The 13,464-nt window shown below is 41.0% G+C and overlaps 1 protein-coding gene across 1 annotated transcript in view; it reads right to left on the bottom strand.

Annotated features, from left to right (window-relative positions):
- Nucleotides 1-1,698: 1,698 nt before the first annotated feature.
- The window catches only part of LOC148502834 (cytochrome P450 2C5-like), a 38,880-nt gene continuing 27,114 nt past the window's right edge, over nt 1,699-13,464 (bottom strand). Inside the window, exons 7-9 of the mRNA XM_088449280.1 lie at nt 12,254-12,441; nt 6,310-6,451; nt 1,699-3,503 (exon numbers count right to left, since the gene is read on the bottom strand). Of these exons, the coding sequence (XP_088305406.1) occupies nt 3,322-3,503; nt 6,310-6,451; nt 12,254-12,441 (512 nt within the window). The 3' untranslated portion in view covers nt 1,699-3,321. The remainder of the gene's footprint in view (nt 3,504-6,309; nt 6,452-12,253; nt 12,442-13,464) is intronic.

The raw sequence follows: 13,464 nt of genomic DNA, 5'->3' as shown, positions 1-13,464 counted from the left end.
CGTCCTCTCCTTGGCACTATGGGAGTAAAGTCATTACGTCACTCCCATAGTGCACTGCGGGACCCGGAAGACGGAGGGAGCTCCGTCCTCCGGCTGCCGCCGGGGGTTTGAATAGGAGCCGGACGCCTGCTGGTAACACACTCAGCGGGCACCCGGCAAATGGACCTCCCTGCTGCGGCCCAGGGGGGGGAAGGAGTGTGGCGGCGGGGGGCTAGGTGGGAGGTATTGCGGGAAGGAGTGCGGCAACGGGAGGGGACGGGTAGGAATGAGGTCGTGCTCGGGATTGAGTTGTAGCCTGGTGGCTGATCCAAACGCCCTCTGATGGCTGACGCCCTACGCACCTGCGTAGTCGGCGTAACGGGCTGGCCGGCCCTGCTTGGCAGCAGTATTTAGCAGCAGTGCACAGTCACAGAGTGTCCCTGTTCTGTATATAAGGTCTTTTTTATTTTTATATAACAGCTTCCTAATGGGGGTAAGGTGCAATCAGGGAGATTGCTAGACTCTTCAGGGAGACATGGAGATTGCTACTATTTCAGGGAGTCTCCCTGACAATCAGGGAGAGTTGGCAAGTATGTATAATCATCATCATTATCAGTGCTCATTTGCACGAGCCCTGTAATTGGGGTAAGAGATCTGTCTGAAAGCAGATGAATCACTGTGTATGCAGAATTCTGCATAGCTGCATTATTGTCTACTAGCCCTGACATGCCCTTAATAAACTAATCACCCATAGATGTGTGCGATTGGCCACGGAGCATGCACAGTGTTGAAAAGAGCAAAATACTTTCGCAAGACAGATTTGCATGCAACTATGCATTATCACCAATGTGTTTACTCTGCTCTTCAGTTAACAGGTATGGACCCGAAGGAGCAGAAGCCTTACACCAACTAGTCTCTCTTTAATCAAAGCAATGGTCCCACAATAAACCACATTGCTTAGCTATTAGATTATTTATACAATGTACACTATGATGCATCACATAAATAACACAGGTCTGTGATGAAAAAGTTTTTTTAACAAATTTATGTGATCCTTATAGTTTTTTGGCATCTGAACGCAAAAATGACTCCCGGTTTTGCATATCACATCACGTTTTTCTGCAAAACGTGTATTTATGAATAAGTAATTTTTTCATATTCTTTAAAGTAATAAATGTATTCTGCCTACATTTATTATAAAATATTGTCTTAAATGAATTCAGTCGGTAGTATAGAACGTTGCAATTCAGTTCTCGTCATAAAACTTCCCCACACCCAGTGCCAGATTAAGGTCCACATGGGCCTGGAACAGAAATTTACATAGGGCCTAAACCCCATACTGTCTAAAGGAACTTTGCACACACACAACAATTACACCTACAAGGTGAGCTGGCAAAGGTGGAACCAAATACAACAGTTGCAACACAGTTTTACCCTGTGCTAGCTCATTTTAACCCCTACCTACCACTACATACACACATACAGTACACACTACACACACACACTACACTACAGTGAAGAATAGGGTGAACGGTTCCACCAAGAAGTTAAAGATGTAGAAAGAAGATACCAGGGTCGTTGGGACATCAGCATGATGGCAGACTACTGCTGGATGATACACAGAGATGACACATAAAAAGCTTATAAGCGAAAAGCGACAAAACGAAGTTTGAAGACAAAAAAAACAAGATTTGAATGATTTTTTCTATAATTATGGTTTTGTTTCTATTATTGTTTGATTTTATTGTTATTTTATTATGTAATTAAGACAAACACAGTGATATCATCTACACTTCTTTGTATTTCACAATAAATATGTCAAAAACAATTAAACTTCTTGTTTTTTCTTAAAAATGTATGTCACCCCCTTTTAGGTAAATGTGATGTGGTAATTTTTTTAAATATACTATTTCTTGATGAACACAGGAGTATAATTAACAATATAAAAGTTTTATTAAAAAAGCTTTCAATACCATAAATTTCGCAGACCTGTGTAATTAACTAGGGGCCTGATTCAGCAAGGAACGCAAAGGAGAGAATGCACACACTTGGATGATGTTTTTGTACTGCGCATGCAAACTAGCCAGTGCGATCGGGTAAGCATACGCAGACTACAGGCAGTGTGACTGCAGACCCCTTTCTATATTGATTGACAGGAAGTGCCATTTGTGGATGGTGATGGGGGGTGGTCGGGTGAACGCAGGCGTGTCTATGCATTGGGACGCTGTTTTAGGAATGTCCATAATTAAGGCAGTGCTGCGACGAACGCAGTGATGAGACTCCATGCACACAGGAAGTTGCCAAGATCCTGCACGAGGTCTGGTCAACCACTATTATGCAAATCTGGGCGATGGTTCTCGATGTTACCGATGTTTACACTATCTCACGTGCTGATCAGGCTGTGAGTAAAGGGAGATGGGTGGCTTAATGTGGGGCTGGGCATCTGCATCTTGTGCTGCGGTCTCCGTGCGTATGCATTGATTAGCATATTGTCGCAGCGGCTGGGTGCGTGCATCTGCTAGCGTGTGTAACTTGCCCTAGTTCCCCACTTTTTGTCAGTCAAGGGGATAAAAGACTCAGGCCCTGATTCAGAGCTGGACGCTCTGACAGCGCTCGCTGTGAATCAGGGTCGTCCCTCTGAATTTTTAGAGCGGCCTCCTGGCCGCTTGTATAGCTGTGGGTGACCACCCACAGCTATAGCGAGCGGCCAGGAAGATGGTCGCAATGGTCAAGACCATCGCGACCATCGAGCTTGCGATGAGACCCTTGTGGTAGGGTCTCATTGCCATAAGCCCTGGAGTGCTTTTGGCTCTATCAGAGCCGAAAGCACTCCCACTGACCTCACACTGGCCGGCCCCAGATGGTAGGCGTTTCCATGGGAATGCCTCCGTCTGGCCAGCCCCGCCCCCACTCACCATCGACAGCACGCCCCCTTTGTAGCGAGACCCATAGCAACGGCTTCCGGTCGCTATCCATGTCTCGCGCATGCGCACGATGGAGCCGCCTCCGTCGTGCGCATGTCACTGGGCTAACATCGACCCGCTTGTGTGCTCGCAAGCGGGTCTGAATTAGGCCCTCAGTCACAATATTTTTTTAGTAAACAATATCATTTAGATTTAAAATGAATAATATATATTTTTGATTTTTACAGTACAGTACAGTACCTCTATAATATTGAATTACCAGCTGTTGGTACAAGATGCTGCATAAATTCAACTATTTTCAATATACAGTATGTATATATTTTTCTGAAACAATGAGCATTTTATGGTTATATAGTACTTACTTTTCAAGTACCTAATATAGCAACTAATCTAAAAAATGTTTTGAAAACATCAATGATTAGCGTGGGATGAAGCAGAGCTGGTAGTAATGAGGAAAATTCCCAAACCCACTCATTAATGGTGTTAAGTCTATTTTTTCTTTGTCCATGGGAGTCCGGAGACTGAAGTTCTGTAAAATGGTGGTGAAAAACAGAAAGAGCTCCATTCGTGCCAGTCCTTCCCCAAGACAGATCCTTTTCCCTGTAGGATAAAATAAAAAAATGTCATGTTGTGGAGGCATTAACCACATCACAGAAAGGGCAGCCTGTTGCTGAAAAGTATTAGGCAGCCTCTTATCTGTTGTCAGTCTCCCTCCAATAACCCTTTGGGATAAATGTAAGAAACCTTAGAGAGAGATAAAGTGCAGTAGTTGCTCATAGCATCCAATCAGCTTCTATCTGTGATTTGTCTAGCACAGTTTATAAAATTACAGTTAGATGCTCATTGGTTGCTATGGGTAACTTCTCCGCTTTTTCTCTTTCTATGGTTTGATCCATCTCCCCCTTCAGCTGCCATATGTAATAAGGCAGCAGTAGATGGACAAAGCGATCGGAACAAGGCCATCCTGATCTTGAAAGAGGGACAAAGCCATTTAATTTGAGACTGTCCCACTGAGATCAGGATGATTGGGAGGCATGGGATAGGGGTTCCATGGCATTTACACCATGCTTGCCGACTTATAAATTCTCCCCGGGAAAAGAAGTAGGTGGGCAGGGCCGGACAGGTTGCACCATTAAGCCCCACCACCCCATGGGAATTCACCATGAACGTTGGATATTTAAAATAGGGGGCAGGGCTAAATGCCGCGATTCTCATAGAATAGCGTCATTAGGCCCTGCCCCCAATGCACAGACGCGCCAATCCTCAGTAATATTTTCCCCATTCTGCCCACTTCACTAGGATGCAGGAGGAGCGCCTACCCTTCCAGGGGTGCAGGGGGTTACCTGAAAAATCGGGAGCCTCCCGCGACCTCTTGGAGGGTAGGCAAGTATGATTTACACACATATCGGGTATATATAAGATTTGCATTTTGGATTACATTTACCTGTTCTTTTCACTCTTGGACCTCCCTGTCTGATATAGAAATCAGTGATTTGAGGTGGCGTTGTTATATCACTTTGGCAGGGGCGTTTCTAGAGAGGAGGGGTCCCATGTGCAGTCTCCGACAAAGGCCCCCTCCTCTCCGCCTGGTGGCCAGCAGCGCACTGAGTTGTGCACGGCCAGTGCCGGAGTTATAGACCCTGGGCACTAGAGTGTGCCCAGAGTCTATAGTGTATGCACAGGTCACCGGGAAAATGGCCGCGGCAGCCATTTTCCCTGTACTGCGCATGCGCAAACAACGGGAAAATGGCTGCCTCGGCCATTTTCCCGTCGTTTTACAATGCCGGATGCCCGCGCCGATGTGGGACTCCGGAGAAGTAAGTAACATTATGGGTGCAGGGTGTGCGGTGCGGGGCCCCCCTGTACCCAAGGGCCCATGTTCCCCGCACCCATTATAGATATGCCCCTGCACTTTGGGGTCCAGGTACTAAGCCTTGGAGAGAGAAAGAGTGGACGGAGGTAAAGTACCAACTAATCAGCTTCTGTCAATTTACAAGCTGTGTTTGAAAAATGACAGGAGCTGATGGGTTGGTACTTTATCTCCATCCACTTTATTTCTCTCCATGGTTTAGTACATAGACTCCTTTGTCTATTTTTCTCTTTTTCAACTTTGTTCTGTTTTTCCATCAACTCTGTTTTTCACATCAAAGATTAATCTTTTTGCAGGAGTTTAAAGCATAATAAGTTCCCCTCATACAATTATGATAATTCTACAAGAAGGATCTTTACAATCACATTAGGGCTGAGGGCACAATTCAGATGCATTCGCATGCAGCTGTCAGCAGCCTAGATATGCAAATCTTGCGATCGCATGGCAAGACAGCAGCTCGCCCACTATATCTCGGTGTGCGACGGCGGTATGTATTTAGACACCCACCAGCCTGTCTTGAGATGCCCACTTTCCCTTCGTAACACACGTCATCTCCAGGAAGTGTATGCAACAATCGGTTACATTGAGTACCATCGGAACCATACGCAGCGCTTGTGGTTGACTATACCCTACCACAAGCACTGCGACTGCTGCAGTGTGCAATACAGCCATGTGACGTGTACTATGATGCTGCATCTTAATTTTACACGCCTTAGAACTGGCATTTTGACGCTCAGACAAGCCTGCGTTCGCACCACCACTCCCCCGTTTCCCTCGACCTCCTCTTGTCAGCACTCACAAATGGCACATTCTGTCACTCAATCTTGCAGGCCGACTATGTACTCGCTGTGTTCTCTTCCCGAACGCAATGACTGGTTTGCGCATGCGCACTGCATCTTTTATGCATGTGCAGATTGCGTAAGTCACCCAGCTGCATGCGAACAATGCTTAGCGAACGGGTCTGAATCGGGCCCTGAGTTCCATGTTATGCCGATGCCCTATACAAGTGGATGATATTTTCAATCCGCACGTGTGTGTGAGTCACACTCCTCATGTGTCCCGATGGTTACCGCTCTCAGACGCAGAACAAGATTTCACGCAGAGACATGCAATTTCATTGGGCATTACAGGGGAGTGACTAGCCAGTTTCGGGCATGTTGCGTGACTCTGATGGCCATGTTCAGATGGAGAAATTGCACCTGCCCTAGGGTACTGTAGGTGCAATCACCAATGATGCCACTGATGTTTCCAATGGTGCATCTTAATATGCATAGTGGTGGATGAGTGCAGCAGCCAGTGGGTGTCTCAGGAGGGAGCTCATCACGTGCGGCATTAGCATAAGAATAGATGCAGTCGCAGCTGCGTAATAAGACACAGTCGTGGCTGGATAGCATGCACCTTTGAATAAGGCCAGATGTCTACAGTAGATTGCACAATTATTGTTAAAGTTTCCACTAGGTACAGCCTTATGTCACATTAAATGTAAGATATTATAGGTTTATCATCAATAGTTAGGTATTAGCTGTATTTACATACCTGAAGAGAAAGGCATGAATGCTTCATTCCGACAGAACTTCCCTTTGTCATCCAAAAAGTGTCCTGGATTGAACTGATTGGGGTATTTAAACTGTTTGGGGTCGCGAAGAACAGAACTCAGCATTGTGTAAACAGTGGTGTCCTAAGGGAAACAGTCAAGTAGATAATATATATGTAACAAGGGTAACCATTTTATCACTGATTATCTTCATTAGCTGATGGTAATTATACATTTTGGGCCATATAAGAATATTAAGTTGTCGCAGTCTTTTAACCAATTACAGTATATTTCCTAGCCCCACATTAGAAATGTTTTACTTAATTAAATTATTTTTCTTATTATTTTATCATCATCATCATCCTCTTCCTTCTTTCTAATACACCTTTTAACAGTCTTTAATATAATTGACTTTTTTATTGCAGCTGTAGGCAGTCAATAAGTGTGCAGGTGCAGGGGGTACCAGAGGTGGAGCCGGCTCTAAGAGACTTGCCTTCTCTTCCATGCAGCCGTGAGCACCACCTGATTTTCGGGGGCCTCCCATTTATTCTGGGAGAGTAGGCAAGTATGGTGCACTGTCTCCTTGTGAATAAGGCCTCTGTACAGGGGGGGGTCATGAGAGGAGGGGGCCTGTGTGCACAATAAGTGCAATCAACTGGATCTCAAATATCCGAGTCAGAGTCCATAGTTATCTGAAAAATAGAAAGCAGACCACCAGTGCTGAGACCAGTGGGCATTAAGGATAATCACAGAGACCAGGTATTTTGTTTTGGTGGGTAAGCAGTGAGTCTAATGCATGTTTTAAGTCCAGACCTTACACTTGCTATTGGACTTATTGCCTCTTTCTATTTTTCGGATAACTATGGACTCTGACTTGAATATTTGAGATCCTGTTGATTGCACCTATTGTTTCTTTTAAAACTATTTTGGGGAAGAGGGTAAAAGCCGGAAACCCATAGTAAATGTTAGGGATGCGCTGGCTCGGTTTTACTCAGATTTACTCGGTTCTTATCGCCACTTTACCGCAAATTCGGATTTATTATATTGGCTATCCAAAACACATGATAGGTGATAGCCAATAAAATGCCGTTTAGAGATCCAAGTAAATCCGAGTAAATCCGAGCCTGCACATCCCTAAAATGTATTAGAAAAGCCGTAAATCCATAGTAAATGTATTAGAAAAGCCGGAAATCATATTACATGTATTGAAAAAGCCGGAAATCATAGCACATGTATTAAAAAATCTAAAAAATTTGCATATACTAAAAGCCGCAGCTAATAGGATAGCATAATACGCATTTTTGGTGAAAAGTTTGCACAAGTGTAAACTTTTCGACAAAGTGCAGCTTTTTACAGCTAATTGGATATGGTCCTTAATATGATTTCCAGATTTTTTCAATACACTTTACATGGTTTCCGGCTGTTTCAATGCATTTAATAAGATTTCCGGCTTTTTCAATTAATTTACTATGGTTTCCGGCTTTTTCAATGCATTTAATAAGATTTCCGGGAATAGGGTAAAAGCTGGAAACATAGTAAATGCATTGAAAAAGCCGTAACTCCATAGTAAGTGCATTAGAAAAGCCGGAAATCCTATTACATGTATTAAAAAAGCTCCATAGTAGATGTATTAGAAAAGCCAGAAATTATAGTAAATGTATTGAAAAAGCCGGAAATCCATAGTAAATGTATTAGAAAAGCCGGAAATCATAGCAAATGTATTAGAAAAGCCAGAAATCCATAGTATGTGTATTAGAAAAGCCAGATATCATAGTAAATGTATTAGAAAAGACGGAAATCCATAGTAAATGTATTAGAAAAGACGGAAATCTATAGTAAATGTATGATTGCCGGCTTTTTCAATGCATTTACTAAAATTTCCAGCTTTTTTAATGCACTTTACTATGATTTCCGGCTTTTTCAATACATGTAATATGATTTCTGGCTTTTCTAATACATTTGCTATGATTTCTGGCTTTTCTCATACATTTACTATGATTTCCGGCTCTTCGAATACATTTACTATGGATTTCCGGCTTTTCTAATACATTTACTATGGATATCCGGCTTTTCTAATACATTTACTATGGGTTTCCGGCTTTTTCAATACACTTTACATTGTTTCCGGCTTTTTCAATGCAGTTACTATGTTTCCGGCTTTTACCCACACCCCTATTTTGGAATAAAGTGACCTTTTTTAATTTCTATAATTTCTACAATTGAGTATGTGGATCATATTGGATTAAGAGGCTACCAGATTAAGAAATTTAAAGATACCTCTATATGTGGATCCCAACCTCTTGATCACATGGGTTGGGGTAAGCTTATTTTGTACTCTTAATATAAGTTGGCATATTTGGAAAGATACCTTTATATATATTTCCCACACATATTATGTGAGTTTATGGTATGCTCAGCCCCTTCATTAGTGGTGGCGAGGTTCTATTCTTTCGTGGATCTTCTTCAGCTGATACACTGCTCCATTTCTACATGGCAATAAATCTTTAGCAATTTGCATACAGATTTGTTGCTGTACTTCACATTTGCTTTTCTGTTTATGTTTATTTTCATATCCTGCCTATTTGGAGTTGACCTTTTATGAGGGAGAAGTCGACTGACAACATTGGGGTTTGATTGCATTACTAATTTATTATTTTGAGTTTTTTGTCTGTATCACCTTTGATCTGAACCCTATTTCTGTTATCATAGGAAGTGATAAATGTTGATCCAATTAAATATGAGGGGGCAAACCTGGTAGCCTGGTGGTGTTTTATTGATGAAATATTTTTTATTTGGAAGGGTGACGCTACCTGTCTGGATGATTTCTGTAAGGTTTTAAATAAAAATAATTTTAATATAAAGTTAACTTTTAATACTAGGAAAGAAGAAATAGAATTTTTAGATTTGGTTGTTTATATCAAAGCGGGTCAAAGATGCACTAAAATGCATAAGAAAGTTACTTCCTCAAATTCATACATAGAAAAACAAGCGAACATCATGCTAAGTGGCTGGATAATATAGCACTTGGCCAATTTAAGAGATTACAAAGAAAATGTATGGATAATTCTATTTTAAATAAACAACTTGATGACATGAGTAAGAGATTCCAGGCCAAAGGATATTCAGATAGCTTAATAACCAATGCCAATCATCAAATTAACAATAATAATAGAAAATATCTTTTAAAAGAGAATGTGAAACAGGAGAAAAAGAAAAATGATTACGAATGGGTGTTCATTATGCAATACAGAGCATATCATAAACAGATTGAAAAAATAATAACAAAAAATTAGAGAATCTTAAAAAATTATGCAATATTAGGGGAAGTATTGCCAATGAAACCAGTGTGTATATATATAAAAGAGCTCCATCACTTAAAAACAAATGAGTGAAAAGTACCCTACCTAAGAGAATCATCTCAAGTGAAAGGAGCAAAGGGTTCCACAGGTGTAGGATGATGTGCAGAACTATTGCATCAAAACACAATGATAATCATAGAAATACCACAGAATTCATTATTAAAGGAAAAATATATAAAATAAATGAATTTATAACCTGTAATTCCAGGATTGTAATTTAATTAATTGAATGCGATTGTGGACTTATCTACATTGGTTGAACTACCAGGAACCTAAAAACCAGATTGGCTGAGCAGATCTACAATGTAAGAAGAGGCTTAACCACTCATTCCCTTACTGAGCATTTTGCACAAAAACATAACAAATGTGACAGTCACATAAAGACATTTTTAGGGATGCAATAAATGAAAAGAAATTGGAGATCTAAAGATTTGGAGAAACAATTAGCAAAAAATGAAATGAAAAGGATCTTCAATGCTGACACACTATCTTCTGAAGGTCTCAATCTTGATTTTGAATTAAAGTTTTTCTTATCCTTCTCTTGACATTTGAAAAAAAATGGAACCTCTTATTATTGTTGATCTAAGTATTTTTTATATTTTTAATAACCATAATTTATCTCTCTTTTCTATACATGTGTAATTGGTACTGTATGGTGTACTTCCCACGGGCTACAGGGATGGACTTTATCGGAATACATGATATTAGTATGATATGATATAGTATGATATAGTATGATATAGATTACATCCGGTGGGAATGATTATCACTTAAATACCATGAACAAACTCTGCTATCATTGGACCTTACCATCAAAAGAATCCAGAACATAAATGATAATAAGGATTAAATAATAGGATTCAATGCAAAGAATTTACCAAATATGGCTACCTAAAGGTGACTAAGACTACTGAAAAATGGCCGCCGAATCTGGGAACCCGGTCGCTATTATTTAAAAGGAAAGTTAAAAGACAGGAAGTATGAGAAGATGTAAATATCCCTGACACCTTCTGTGGAATGCACCGCGCTAAGATGGCCGCGGGTCAACTTCCGGTTCCGGCATTTGGAACGCACCCAATTTCCGAGTCCGGCATGTGGAACGCACGTAAATTCCGGTTTACCCAGAAGCCACGAAGACATGCTGCCGGAGTGATTTGAGCGGGATCTGACACACCAATAGAAGCATTTGAACAAGTATTTAAACTGCACTTTTTCCCTCACAATGCTTTCTTTGCCTGAAGAAGGATCATACGATCTGAAACGCGTTGCAATGGACTGCATGTGAGACTAAAGGGGACACTCACTGAACAGCACGATTGGAATTAAATGCTCCCTGCGGTGGTGCTGAGCGTGTGACCTCATGCTATTAAAGCGCTAGCCCACTGCAGCACCTACAGATGGTGAGAGGCTGATTCGGGATTGACCCTACTAATAATTTCATTGTATTGCTGTATATACTTATATTGTATTAATTGTTTGTCACTTGTAAAATTCTGAATACATTTTTTAGCCCTATTTATGGGGTAATGATTTCAGTATCAAGTGTCTTAGAAACAACTTCAGTGCTTAAAAGCACATAAGTGTTTTATTAAATAGCTTTAATGCTAGTTAGCACACATTTTTATTTGACAAGGAGCACCAACTAGGCAGCATTAGCATTTGTAATATTTCAGAATAATAGTGCAATATTTCCAAATAAATAACCTAAATAATTGGGCAGGGCAGTCAAAGGATGTGTAATACAATGGGTGCAGGGTAGACTCAGCATCCCACTTGCAACACAGGATGCCGGCGCTCGGGGTACCTGAGGTGAAAATCCTGATACTGGCATCCCAACAGGATTAGGATACTGACACATTTTGGTAAGTAATCTAACTCTCCCCCTCCACTATCCCTAACTCTAACCCTCCCTCCCCAGTGCCTGAACCTAACCTCCCCTCTAGTGCCTAAACCTAACCTCCCCCTCCCCATACCCTAAACCTAACCCTCCCCTCTAGTGCCTAACCCCTAAACACTAACCCTAACCCTTCTCCAAACCACACTACTTACCTTTGGGATGCCTGTGGTCAGGATGCCGTTGCCGGGATTGTGACAGGTGCCCGGATTCCGGTGATGATGTTCTAAGCACCAGCATCCCCTGTGTCGGAATACTGAATGTATCCCCGCACCACACATCCTGCACCCATTACAGATATGACACTGATACCAGTGACAGGCTACCTGTATACCAGACTTTTGGCTTTGTCTCTGAATTAAGTTACACAGTATCAGCCTCTGTGCTGTACTTACCATTACAGGCCCTTATATTTCTTCTCTTCTTTTATTATAGTCTAGGGCGGCTTGGCTCCTTAGATGTTAATATGCAAAATACCAATATTTTAATTTAATTGTCAAGACCATGTAAAGTACTGTATGGCAATAATAATAAATGTGGCAATCATTGTATCTCAAGAAAAAGCCGTAGACCTCCACCAGCAGTTCTTATATTGAGTGTAATGAAGTAAAGGTTGTAACTCCAATTAGAAGTGATCTCATTAGTAAAGAAAAGGTAACATGTGGTATAATAAATGGAGGCATTTGACTGCACCTTTGGAATGACAAAGTTTCTAAAGTGCAGATCCCGAGTCGCTTTGTGTGGAAGACCCATTGGAATGAGGTCAATAAATCTCTGAATCTCATGGATAACAGCGTCCATATACGGCATATGAGAGCGATCTTCAATACATGGGGCCCGGTTTCGGCCAATGATGTGGTCAATCTCTTTATGCATGCATTCTGTAGAGATGTAAAGTAGTAACATATGTTGTAAATAACAATAGATTGTGTCACCATTGATTTGTTAATCATTCCACAGAATGTGTATTGTTATGTGAGACTTAATAAATCTATGGAATCTCACAAGTACTTTTCATATTTCAGAACTTTTTGAAATTTAAATAAAACAATTCTGTGTACAGACAAATGACAGATATAGATACAAATTGTTACTAATGGTAATATCAGGCATATTGTAGTGTATTGATATGTTTCATTAAAACATCTAATGATAAAGGGTCTGCATACTGTAAGTTGAGGTGATTGCTGGAGTGCAGAGACTGGGGGTATAATTACTAAAGGCCGATATTGAGCGTTTTAAAATCGATGAAAATCTATCAACATTCATATTGTGTTTCTGTGGATAAATCACATAAATGTGTAATTTAGCCCTAGAAACATAACATCAATGTTGATCGATTTTGATCGATTTTCATAAATTTTAAACTGATTAAAATTGACCTTTAGTAAATATGCCCCTTGATTAGATTAGATTTGATTTTTTTTGTTGCCAATCATCCATGTATGTCCATTTTTGCACCTAATGGCACTTTAATGGTTATCATCCATAGTCCTCTAACTTTGTGACTTTGCAGCAGTATAAAAATTTATAATCTGCACCCAGAGCTGGTGCAAGGTTTCCGGGCACCCTAGGCAACATTTCACCTATCGCCCCTGCTCCCTCTAGTTCATAATATGCCATGTATCAGTCTCCCCAGTTTATAATATGCCACACAGCAGTGACCCAAACTCATAATATACTATATAGAATATGCCACACAGCAGAGCACCAAAATCAAAATATTTCTCATAACACTGCCACAAATTTATTATATGCCACTCAGCCATGAATTATACCATACATTCTTTTTTGTGTGGACTCAGTGGCTCCCTCCAGTGGCCGGCTGCCTAAAGCTGCCTAATGGTAGGCCGGCCCTGTCTGCACCCACTTTATAACCCTAATTTAAGACAGGTACAGTACAA

Source organism: Taudactylus pleione, unplaced genomic scaffold (genome assembly GCF_031769625.1).
Source record: "Taudactylus pleione unplaced genomic scaffold, aTauple2 ptg000481l, whole genome shotgun sequence".
NCBI lineage: Eukaryota > Metazoa > Chordata > Amphibia > Anura > Myobatrachidae > Taudactylus > Taudactylus pleione.
Note: the sequence above shows the minus strand (reverse complement) of the source record. Positions and strands in the feature narration are given on the sequence as shown.